General features: G+C 40.1%; 2 protein-coding genes across 2 annotated transcripts in view; one reads left to right on the top strand and one right to left on the bottom strand.

The window, feature by feature from the left end:
• Positions 1-7,609: 7,609 nt before the first annotated feature.
• LOC148728020 (chromobox protein homolog 3-like) lies at positions 7,610-8,170 on the bottom strand. Its single transcript, XM_088724462.1, has 2 exons — positions 8,008-8,170; positions 7,610-7,888 (listed from the first exon to the last, which is right to left on the bottom strand). Exons 1-2 carry the CDS (start codon positions 8,164-8,166, stop codon positions 7,748-7,750), a joined length of 300 nt encoding a protein of 99 aa, XP_088580588.1. The 5' UTR covers positions 8,167-8,170; the 3' UTR covers positions 7,610-7,747.
• Positions 8,171-8,613: 443 nt separating this feature from the next.
• The window catches only part of LOC148728019 (uncharacterized), a 4,244-nt gene continuing 408 nt past the window's right edge, over positions 8,614-12,449 (top strand). The window contains exons 1-2 of the mRNA XM_088724439.1: positions 8,614-8,937; positions 10,429-12,449. The exon at positions 10,429-12,449 is cut by the window's right edge and continues 408 nt beyond it. Of these exons, the coding sequence (XP_088580565.1) occupies positions 10,457-11,416 (960 nt within the window). The 5' untranslated portion in view covers positions 8,614-8,937; positions 10,429-10,456 and the 3' untranslated portion in view covers positions 11,417-12,449. The remainder of the gene's footprint in view (positions 8,938-10,428) is intronic.

Here is a 12,449-nt window from a genome sequence, read left to right as displayed (position 1 = left end):
ACTTGTCACTGCCTTGGTTGGAAGATAACGGTGACTTGGCAGGCGCCTGAGGTAATTCTGACGATGACGTCTGAAGAGGTAAGGGCTTTGTCTCATGGCTGTACTCTCCTGGTTGCTAATAACCTGTTCTCCACAGGTGGTGTTTTCTAGAAAGGTAAAAGCTTCAGCTGGACTCTGTTGCGTCTTAGCTCAGACCCACCCGTTGTCTTGACTATGTAAGACCTTGGTTTACTGGTCTCTTCCTTTACCTCTGCGGGAATCCATTCCTTGGTCTGTGGTTGGAACACGACTACTTGCTCACCTTGATTTAGTCGTCGAAGCATATGTGTCCCTTGGCGGCCGTAATGGTTCTCTGGGTGTCCTGTCGATTTTGTAGTTGCTCTCTGCGGCTATCAAAAGCTTGTGAACGTTGGAGATGGCCACTGCATGGCAGTTGTGTGCGGTAAGCTCTACGGTTCAACAGCAGAGAAGGTGACGGTAGGTTGCTGTCTACGGGTGTGGTCCGGTATGTCAGCAATGCTAAGTATGGATCTTGTTCCGAGGCTTGTGCTTTTCGTAAAAGGTTCTTTACTTTCTGGACTGACCACTCTACGAAGTCGTTCCTTTGTGAATACAGTGGTGAGCTTGTCACATGGTCAATGCCCCACTGCTTGCAAAAGGCTGTAAATTCTTGACTGTTGTGCTGTGGGCCATTATCAGATATCCAGGTTTCTGGTACCCGATTTTCTACAAATATTGACTTGAGATGGTTAATGAGAGTAGTAGATGTAGTGGAGCTCAGCTTTCTCACGATGGAGTACTTGCTGTAATAATCTGTTACCAACAGATATTGGGCGCCTTGGTAGTCGAACAAATCGGTGGCAAGTTTTTGCCAAGGAAAACTGGGTACACAGTGAGGGTGTAAGGGTTCCTTTGGCTGGCGTTTAGAAAACTGTATGCAAGTGGCGCAGTTGAAAGCAATTTCATTAATATCCTTTGAGATACCTGGCCGAAAAACACAGTCTCTAGCTTTCAAGTTACACTTTTCTGCCCCCAGATGGCCTTGGTGAATAATCTGAAGTAACTGAGGACGCATGTTGCTTGGAATCAGAAGACGATGTCCCTTCAAGATGAGGCCATTTTCAACACTTTGATCTTCTCTGAAGTTCCAAAACTCTTTCAGGTTAGCAAGACATTCGTTTGGATATTCAGGCCACCCTTGATGAATGACATCCTTCAAATGGCTGAGCACAGTATCTTGAGTTGTGTGGTTTCGTATTTCATCCAGTTTAGCTGGGCTAGCGGGCAAGGTGTGGCTAATGGCATCAACTTCAAGTAGCAGTGTTTCTGAGTCTTCTTCGGGGGATTCCATGCAGCAGACTCTGGATAGGGCATCTGCTACAACGTTTGTTTTGCCTTGAATGTATTTAATTTCCGCGTTGTATTTGGAGATCTTCAGGAGGAGCCTATGGAGGCGTAGTGATGCACTGGGTATGCTCTTCTTCCATATGCTTTCAAGCCGTTTGTGGTCTGTTTCTACAACCACTTGCTTACCAAAGACGTAGTGGCTGAATCGCTCTAAGGACCAACAGGCAGCTACAAGTTCTCTTTCAATGTTGCTGTATCGGGATTCTGTATCGCTGAGTGATCGGCTTGCATAGCACACCGGTTTACTGTCTTATATGAGTACACACCCAATTCCTTTTAAGCTTGCATCTGATTGAATCACATTGTCTTTTTCTGGATCATAATAGGCCAGCACTGGTGCCTCGGTGATTATTTGTTTGAGACTTTGAAATGCTTTGTGATGCTCTGGTTGCCATCTATACGAAGGGTGTGCCTTTCTTCATCAGCTGCCTCGATCAGGGGCTCTGAGGTCTGGGCCATGATCGTGGAGAATCTGTTCAGGTAGTTGACCATCCCCGTGAAGGTCTGCAATTCGGCTAGATTCTGTGGGGAAGGCATGTCTCTGATAGCCTTAATCTTGAGATCATCAGCTCTTAGACCATCTGAAGTCCACGTAAATCCAAAAAGGGATGTTTGGTCTACTCTAAACCGAAACTTATCCGGGTTGAATCGTATGTTGTTCTCCCCTGCTGTGTCAAGGACATTCAGTATGTCCTGATCGTGCTCTGCTTCGCTCTTGCCGTAAACAAAGGTATCGTCTGCAATACCACTCAGGCCATTGAGGTTTCCAAACACATTGTCGTACATTTTCTCTTGGAACACGTCTCCACTGCAGGTAAGTCCGAAAGGCAGCCTCTTCCATTTGTATTTGCCCCATGGAGTACTGAAAGTGCAAAGTTTGCTGCTCTCGTCGTCCAGTTCAACTTGCTAGTATCCGCTTCGGGCATCGAGGATACTAAAGTGGGAGGCGCCACCTACCGTGGGTATCACATCATCTATGGTTTTCACATAGTAAGGGGTGCGCCGAATGGCTTTATTGAGGTCACGGGGTCTACGCATAAGCGGATCGTGCCGTTGGTCTTTCTTATGACCACTGTTGAATTGACCCATGGTGTATACTCATCATGTATTTCTACTAAAATGCCTGCCTGTGTTAGCCGTAGAAGTTCTTCTCGGTAGGCACTTTGCAGGTGGACTGGAATCTGCCGTGGGGGATGTTGTACTGGAGGAATATACGACTTAGTTTCTATATGGTATAGGGGGCCAGGGAAACTGCCAAGTCCAGTAGAGACATCTTGATACTCTTTCAGAAGGTATTCTTTCGTCAGAGGGAAAGGATGTGGCTTACCACGTGCGTCGAATAGTTTAAAGGACTGACTGGTTGATTTGCTGCTACTTTCAACGTAGACGGCCCAATTAAGTTTCAGAAGACTCAGACTTTGGGCTGATATGTTACCAATGATGGGAGGCCCATCGACATCTACAACTTCCGCCTGGATTATTTTGGGTTTTGGGTTGTTAGGGCCCTTTACGTAAACTCGGCAGGAGCCCAAGCTCGGGATTTCAGTTCCACCATATGCTGTTAGCTTGGTGATAGGTTTCTGTAGATAATCCTAGGGGCAAGTTGATTGTATAAGGATGTGGGTATGATGTTGGTTTCTGCAACAGAGTCTATCTTACATGGGACGGATGTCTGTTTCCCTGCTGGGCTCAGTGATAGGAAGACTTCCAAGAGGGCTTTCTCTCTAGAAGAGATGGCACGGACACTACTGGTCAAGGGTGTTACACCAATTGGGCCCTGAAATATGTGATCATTAGGGTTTGGTACGGACTCGCTTGCACTATTACTTGTAGCTTCAATGTCATGCACATCTCTCTTTTTTAACTTTGATAGGCAGACCTTAGCTAGGTGTCCTACTTTATGACAATAATGGCATGTGGCATTCTTCGCTGGACACTGATCTCTGGAATGAGGACCCAAGCCGCCATTCCTGCAAGCCTGGGATTTACCTTAGCCAGTGTTTTGTCGCTGATTTTTGAAACCTTGGTATCCTTTAGGCGCATTGATGGAGTTTATTTAGGTATTTATTAACTGAAGCTGTTTTTTTGCTGACTCTTCTGACTTGGCCATCCCACTAGCTGCGTTAAACGTGAGAGCATTTCCAACCTTGAAGCAGTCCTTACGTCTACAGTCAGATTTCATACCCAGCAAAAAAAAAATCTCTAAGGAAACGATGGTTGTGTTCGACTGGATAGTTGGCTTCCTTCACAAGAATTCTTAGTTTCGCAATAAATTCCTCAAGAGAGAGAGTACCTTGTAGAAGGTTATAAAGCTCCCACGCTGCTATTAACTCATTTTAGTCTGGTTTCAAATCTTTCCCAGTAGTTGTCCAGCTTTTTCTGCTCGTCTGCAGACAGATCCCAGCTGTTGAACAATTCGATACCTTGCTCTCCCGACCAGTACAACAGATGTTTACACTTGATTTCCTCGTCAATTTTAGCCATCGGCCCATCGCATCTTTGTTTCCACATTTTGAACCGGTTGTATAGGTTTTCGTCTGTACTCCAGTCAATTGACGGGCCTTTGTCGCCAGGTCTTCTCCACGGGTGATGGGTAACGGGTAGCGGGTAACGGGTAACGGGTAGCGGGTGACGGGTAACGGGTAACGGGTGGCGAATGACGGGTAGCGGGTGGCGGGTAACGGGTAGCGGGTGCCGGGTAACGGGTAGCGGGTGGCGGGTAACGGGTAACGGGTAGCGGGTGGTTAGGGTTAGGGTGATTGAAGTAAGAAACGCGTGGTGTTACGTAATGTGTTCAGGGAACTCCCCGCTGTGAAAGCAGTTCAAAGGTCACGGCCAGGTAGTAATACTTTCGACACTCGGGCGGATTTCAAGAAGAATATTTAGGTCCATTTGAGAGATTCCACTGTCATTAAACGGAATAAACTGAGACATCTTGATGACTTCAAACAACGAGGTAAGTCTATTTAGAGTAACAGTAAAGAAATTAAAATTATGTTGAATTTCGTGGTCGCAATTGTAAGCTCTTGAAAATCACCTTCTTTAAAGTTGTAGTTTGCTTTTGAAAATCACCTGCTTTAAAGGACACCTTTAAAGCTCTAGAAGTTACTTATTCCCCTTGTAGCAACGTGATTTTTATATTTCATAGGTTAAACGTTATTATCTCAGGGACACTTGTGATATTGCAATTTATAGTGTTTTATAATTAAGTCACAATAATTAACGAATAACTCTCGGTGTTCGTTATCATGAGCTAATTTTCCTCGATCAACTGTTACAGTTACAAAGACGTTTTTGCTGTTTAAGGTCACGTTAGAAGTTAAAGAAGATACATTTGCTTTTTTTACCTGTTACCCGTCACACGTGACCCGTCACCCGCTGCCCGCCACCCGCCACCCGTTACCCGCCACCCTTTACCAGTGAAAATCCTTTCTTTTCCGATCCCCCTCCTGACACCATGTAAAAGGATATGCAGCTTTTCGGTAATTTTATTTAGTTATCTCAGATCAAGGAATATAAACTGTGTCCCGAACATGTGCTTAGTCTCTTCACTGCACATGCGCTAGACCACTTGGTAAGCTTATCTAATGTAACAATGACTTGTAAGTTAACTTATTAGAACAACAAAGGAGGCTCATTATGACTGTTATGGGTTATAGGAATAAAGGAGTTTCACTTGAAAAAAAATCAAGGGATGGGAAATAAGGAAGGGGAAATTACAGATACTTCAGGTATTGCTAAAAGATGACATAGCCAGAAATTCCGAACCGCGCGTGCGCTATACACCGTAAGACTTAGAATTTTAACGGTATTTTAAACGCGCCGAAGAATAGAAGGTTCAGTATGGAGATTCATATAAAAACAGTTTCTAAAATTCGTATTACGGACATAACCCCACCATCCCAACGCCAGTTTCAATGACACTCATCAGTACTTTTATTGCAGAATTACTTTGTTTTCGTAACTCAAACACCCGTTGCGGTTTTCTCGGTTATTACTTGCAGCGTTTCATTCCAAAGAAATGCCCTTTACAACATACAAAATGGTGCCTATCTTCATAAATGCCACTTTCTACAGTTTGACTTAGCCGAAATCCTCTCCTGGTATCGATCCATCCCAATCAAATTGTTTAAGTTCAAAGATGTCACTCAACATTTATAGCAATTAAGACTATGAATGCCCTGAAAATATTGCGGCTTTTTTCGTCCTCTTTCAGCAAATATGAACGCATCCACGAACCGTAATCTTACCACGATCGCGTGAAAAAATTTTTTAATTTGGGAGAAGAGAAATGCTGACAGCAAGGGTAGTGGAACCTTGGATTGGACAAGCCTAATGGGAGATGATAGGAAGAAGCTCTTAAGAGAGCTTCCCAAGAGGCTAACCAGTTACAACTGTTTGCAAAAAACACATGCCACATGGTTGTTCAATTATGGAAGGTAGGTACAGTTTAAAAGTCTATGCAATTTCTCTATTCATAAAGTATTCAATTAAGATAACATCACAGTCCAAGTAATCAATTCATCCTTATCAATTATTACCTCCTAATTTAATGAAAAGTTATGCAATTTGCTGTTTTCACTTTTTTGAGTATTTCTAGTCTTGATGTTCTGTCTTTAGGGCTTTTGAAGATGTTTACTTCAACTACATTTCATTAAGGGAGCCACTCTCTACAGTACTATTTAAGCACAGGTACAAAACAAGCCCATTACGACTTGAAACTTTATGTATTTCTAATTGATGATGTGTACATGTGTTTTAAAATCCAAAGACAAAAAAGTGGATCATTAGTTTTACTGACCTTGGGGAGAAAGGAATACCCTACAGAAAAGAGCAAGTCACCTGTTACATGCATGCAGGAGCATATCATGTTACCCAAATGGTACAAAAAAATAACAATATAAAACAGTTCAGTGGTCAAGCTAAAAATTCTTGAAAAACTGTTTACTACACCAGGCAGTTGTTTAACTAGCCTTGAAATTAAGGTGTGATTACATATTTGTGTGACATCATGTTACTCTTTGTTGCAACTTACTGTTTCAGGGGTTGAAAAAAACATTGACCATGCACGATGCATCATACAAAGGAAGAGCAATCACAATGATGATCTAGCTGAGGTGATATGCACTGAATACAGATTGGAAGCTCTGAAGCACAGAGAGCGACAGCACTGTAAATACACAAAAAGAGCCAAGGAATACTGGGATGAACTTATAAAAACAAAATGCGGAATCAGCTACTTAAAGAATATAACTCAATTAGCAGTCTCCCCTACTAAAGAAGTATCTAAAAGAGCTAAAATATCTAAAGAAAAGCAACAAAAACCCAAACAAAAGGGAAAGAAATAAAATACTTTAATTTTGCACATACAATTTTTACATTTGCATTCAATGTTCAAAGTACACATACTGTGGTAGGTGAAAGGTATGTATACAAAGATAAATGTTTATGTACAAAGCAATGTGTCTTAAACAGATTTGACTGTGGACTTACACAGATTGATGTACAAAGCCAACAAAGTTAAAATTTACAGAGTTGAATGTACACTTAAAAAGATGTAGGTACACTTATAAAGATGTATGCACACTTACAAAGTTTACAGGTATGTATTTAATTACAATGACTATGTTACAATTTACAGAGTTGAATGTTCACTTACAGAGATGTATGCACACTGAATGAATGAATGAACACTTGTGACAAAGTTGTACACACTTATAAAGATGAATGCACATTTGCAGTTGAATGTACCTACCATTTAAACTTGGCATATACATCTCAAACCTTGTATAACACATTTTCCACTGACTCAGACTTAAATAGCCCTGCATGCAAAAGTCATATAATTTTTTTATTTGATATGAAAGGAGCATATCAGGAGAATATTTTTATTAATTTGAAATCGTGTGTATGATTACAGACCAAATTGCACTCCGCTTATTGTTAATTTTATTACCATTAACAATTTTGCTAAAGTAGCCCTTCATGATTCAATCATTTAGAGCTACTTTGGTAAAATTAAAAGAAATATTCTCCTGATATGCTCTTTGTAACAAAGCAGGAATCCCACCTGTACCCATTTCATACTTCTTTGGAGACCAAGAAATGAACGTTTTAACCCTCAAAGGGTAAAAAACCTTCATTCCTTGGCCATGAGAGTCCACCCAGGAATCCCACCCAATAGGAAAATAAACAGGATTAAAATCATCTTTCTCAAAAAATGTCCATCCCTCCCTCGTCACTCCCTTACCAGGAAACAAGAAACGATAAACATCCCCCCGAAAAAACAACCTTACAGGCAAACGTGACCGCGACTTCAAGTGCCGTTCGACGGCCACCCTTAAAGAACATTTTCTTGAAAAATTGCCACGTCCGGGGTTGACCTGTTAAATAACTCCACACATCGAGGTAAGATACCCTCCTCTGGCTGCCAGGAGGCTTCGTTGGGCGAGTAGTCCTTCCATTGCACCAAATATTCTACCTAATTAAATGAAAGGTAAAAAAAGCCCGTGCTGATTTCAGGTAAACACTGAATTTAGTAAAAAAATATATCAACCAAGCGAGCACGTTCGAAAACAGGCACTACAACCAAACACTTACCGTTCCTTTTCTTTCCCGTCTTTCAACGAGCCTTCCAACCATCCAATAAGATGATCTTCTGCTCACAATATTTTTTGGCTGGCCGAAGTCGGCATCCGCGGATGAAATCGAATATAACACCGAGAAGTAGCCTTTCAACGGTCTATCGCGCGACGCCATTTTGGTTTCACAACGGCCTTCCCCTGTAAGAGATCGGCCAATCACATGCTAGCTTTAATGACAGGCTAACATGTGTGCTGGCGCGTAACAGAAATAAGCACCACCCACTTTGGTTCGGAATTTCTGGCTATGGATGTACTTGACTGGAGGGTTGGACAGGTGAAGGTACCCCTAAGAAGTCATCATCAGAGTCAAGAGAAGAGTTGTTGCAAGGGGAGTGTACTAAGTCTGGTTCATGTAACTGCGAGAAGTTGGTGATGATTGGTTAGTTACATTGGGTGATTCTGTATGGTTTGTTTTTGGAAAAAATGTTGTTAAAAGTAGTTTCTATGAATGTTCTCATTAGCTGTTAGCCGAGCCAAGTCCCAAGTCTGGTGAGTCTGTAGTGTCTTGATCGATTGGGTTCGTGAGTTTTATTGTTACTTGGATCTTTCCGAGTCGCTTGGAGTACTTCTTATATAAAACTAATCAATTGGAAATCTTGTCCTATTCCAACAATTCTTTGTTCATTGTTAGCAAGTACAAAGGATTGCAAACTCCTGTCCTTTCCCAACAGTTATAATTATTACTGAATCATTACTGAAAAAACGAGGCAACATTAAAGAAAAACTAAGCATGTTTATTCCCCCAGTGTTTTGTTGCAAAGATGCGGACGCTTTCTGCTACCATACAAGACGTAATTCGCTCTGTTCCCGCGGTAACCGCCGGTCAGGGCCAAGGGTGTATTTTCGCTGTAACTTGTCTTTTCTTTAATTCTTGTGGAACTATAAGGTACGTACTCTAATTCACTCTACCTAAGCGTAATGCTAGTAGTCCTGGCGTGGGTAGTCGAACCAAATGGAGGGGATAATCAATCAAGCACAGTTGGACTCAATTCATTGACTGAGTTGGATTTCGTTCGCTCACAGTTCGATTAATTGAAAGCTGCAAACTGTTTTCGTGCATGAGAGTTTGTCACATAGTAGATCAAAGCTTGAAATTGCCAATTTTTACACGTTTAGAGGACTAGGATCAATTATTTTAAGCCAAGTTAGAACTTGCATCTTCGGTTGTATGACTAACACTCTTCCTGAAGGGGTATAACTGAGAGCGATCTTCGCAGTAAGTTCGAATATATGACTTTCATATATTCACAAACGTTGGCTCTACATGAATGTCGCTTAAACGAATGTGTTCATCTTCAAAGAGTAACTGGATGGAAGATCTTCGATAAGAATCATTTCTATCTAATATATTTTTTTAGTTTGATCAGCGTTTTGACTTCATATGGATTGATAAAAGTTATAAAACAGACCACAAGTGGTTCTTGAACAAATAAGACATGATCTCCCCTCTGGTCAAGACTACTAACTAATAAAAGTAAAGTATTTAATCAACGCGATTGTCTTGAATTTTGCACTAATATGAAAGACTTTTAAATAGTATTCGTGGTGCATGAGAAAGCTAAATATTTTTACATTACTGAGTTTTAAAAACGAGTATAGGAGACCCTCTCTATTGTAGCAAAAACGAAGATACGAAAGCCTCTTTATTTTCTTTTTATAACAAGATCTTGTTATGGTTTCATTCTGAAAATAACGAAATCCAATTTTAATTTTTAAACTTGTGACAAAATGTGCAATACTTAATAATACAGTCCAAGGTGTAATTGACAATGATGTCAAGCTTGATTAAATCAGCTATTAAAATTTTGTTATCTTTTGACTTGTGGTTTAATTTGATTCCTGTGGAACTATAAGGTATGTAATCTTATTCACCCTACTGTAGCTCCGTACTAGTTGTCCTGGCGTAGGCAATTGAACCAAATAGAAAGGATAATTAATTAATCGAACACAATTACACTCAATTCACTTTATTTCGTTAAATCATGGTTCGATTAAATTAAAAGCTGCAAATTGTTTTTGAATGCGAGAGTTTGTTACATAAGTGGATCAAAGGTTGAATTTGCAAGTTTTGCATGTTTAAAAACCAGAATAAACTATTTTAAGCCAAATTGGAACTTTTATCTTCGGTTTTGTTCCCTATACTTTCCGTGAATGAGTGGAAAATATTGCGCAAACACATTTCTATCTTTTATCAAAATAACATGGCAATTTTGAAAAGAGAGTTCAACGGGAGAAAATAAGGGGAATAAAAGAAATATATTTTCATCCCCAAAACTTAATACCGTCCAAGGTTTGAATAAAAAATTGATGTCAACCAGTAGCAATTGAAATGTCTTTATCTATGTTACCTGACTATGTTCAATTTCTTGTCTTGAAGTTTGTGAGAAAAGGCAAGTAGAGTGAAAATGAGGCAGAGCAAAAGAAGGAATGGACTCAGATGTGCCAATACTGAAAACTGCTTTCATTCAAAAACAAATCAGACAACACATTTTGGAACTCACAGAGATGAAAGGCCTTACAAATGTACACAATGTGAGAAGAGCTTCAAAAATCAAAGAGGGTTAAAGCAACACAACAGGGTTCATAGCAATGAGAAACCTTATCAATGTACACAGTGTGAGAAGAGCTTCAAGCATCAGCGCGTGTTACATCAACACACTAGGGTTCATAGTGTTGACAAACCCTACAAATGTATGCAGTGTGAGAAAACATTTAATCATTTATCAACTTTCCGAAGACACCTTGGAGTTCACAGTGGTGAGAAACCTTACAAATGTATGCAGTGTGAGAAAACATTTAATCATCCATCAAATTTCCAAAGACACCTCAGAGTTCACAGTGGTGAGAAACCTTACAAATGTACTCATTGCGACAAGACATTTAATCAATCAGGAACTTTGCAAAGACACCTCAGAGTTCACAGTTGTGAGAAACCATATAAATGTACTCACTGTGACAGAACATTTAATAATGCAGAAAATTTGCAAACACACCTCAGAGTTCACAGTGGTGAGAAACCTTACAAATGTACTCATTGTGACAAAACATTTAAACAAGCAGGACATTTGCAAAGACACCTCAGAGTTCACAGTGGTGAGAAACCTTACAAGTGTACTCATTGTGATATATGCTATACTAGAAAGTGGAACCTGACGATGCATAACAGATCGTACCATGGGAATTGGCCTCACAAGTGCAGGTATTGCAGCAAAGGGTTTGAGGATCGGAGGAGCTTAAAGAAACACAAGTGTAGACAACTATCTTTAGATAGAGAGAAATTCACTTGTTGGATGTGTGGTGAATTTTGTCACAATTGTTGTGGCATACTTCACCACATGTATGAACACGGTATGAAAAAAGGGTAAACTGATGTTTAGTCTATTATTTTGGGGGACATGGGTTAGTTAAGCATGTGGTCTCTTCTGGTAAGTCCAACACTTGGATAATGTGTTTGGAAGAATGTGGTGGTTTCCTTTTGCACAGAGACAGAGAGAATTTAGAACTGATATAAATGATTTTATATGGCCACACTGAGACGCTACATTTCTATGAGTGTTAAAAATTATTTCACAAAAGAGCAAATATAAGGTGGCTTAAGTACCAGTTTCCTTGCACGAGGAGCAGGCCACATGTGAGAGAAACACAGAAAGGAAGCACGAGATTTAAAAGACAAAAATTCCAAATATGGTGGCACAAGGCTTTTTTCAGTCAATGGAACTTCTCTCTTATTTTGTAAGGTGTTTGCCTACCAGAGTGAATTTGATGTTTTCAACAGCCAGTTCTCTATAGGAGACAGAAACCAAGAGAAAGAAGACAATTCTCAGTGAGATAAATGTTGCTCTGCATCTGAATGGAAAATCCAATTGATACAAAATCTCATTCATTTAAGCCTCAGTAGGTGGTCAGTAGGTAGCATGGAAAATATTATCACACAAACAATATGGTTGAAATGTTCAAATTGATGTGAGAAAACTTAAGTTAATCCTTATCACTTTTGGAATAACGAACCCACGACTAATGGGGTTGATTTACTTAAATGCATGACCATTTCCTTGTTACAGTTACAATTTTATAATCATTGTCTTGTTGCAGTTGCAATTTTAATTCTTGTTGCTTTTGGAACAATCAACCCAGGACTAATGGGTTTGATTTTCTTGTATAACTATTGTCTTGTTACAGATACAATAATTGTCAGGGGTAGTTACTTTGTTTTGTTATTTATTAATTTTTGTATGTTAGTGAAAAGTACCCTCTGTAGGAAGGCAATTGAAAATGTTTGGGGTTTGGTTTGGCTGCATGAAAACAAATAAATAAGTTAGTTGAATAGAGTTATTACATGGTTTGACTATTTTGCAGTTTGTTAGCAATAGCAAAGTAGAGAATCATATAATCATGATT

The sequence above is a fragment of the Stylophora pistillata genome, chromosome 6 (assembly GCF_964205215.1).
Source record: "Stylophora pistillata chromosome 6, jaStyPist1.2, whole genome shotgun sequence".
In the NCBI taxonomy this organism is placed as follows: domain Eukaryota; kingdom Metazoa; phylum Cnidaria; class Anthozoa; order Scleractinia; family Pocilloporidae; genus Stylophora; species Stylophora pistillata.
The sequence above is the reverse complement of the archived record's forward strand: the minus strand, read 5'-3'. Positions and strand labels throughout refer to the sequence as shown.

What these genes read in the sequence shown, in the direction of transcription:
- LOC148728020 (XM_088724462.1), bottom strand. Translation starts at nt 8,166, where the DNA reads ATGGCGTCGCGCGATAGACCGTTGAAAGGCTACTTCTCGGTGTTATAT. An exon ending in GACGGGAAAGAAAAGGAACG is followed by an intron (nt 7,889 to 8,007) that starts GTAAGTGTTTGG and finishes TCATTTAATTAG; the next exon opens with GTAGAATATTTGGTGCAATG.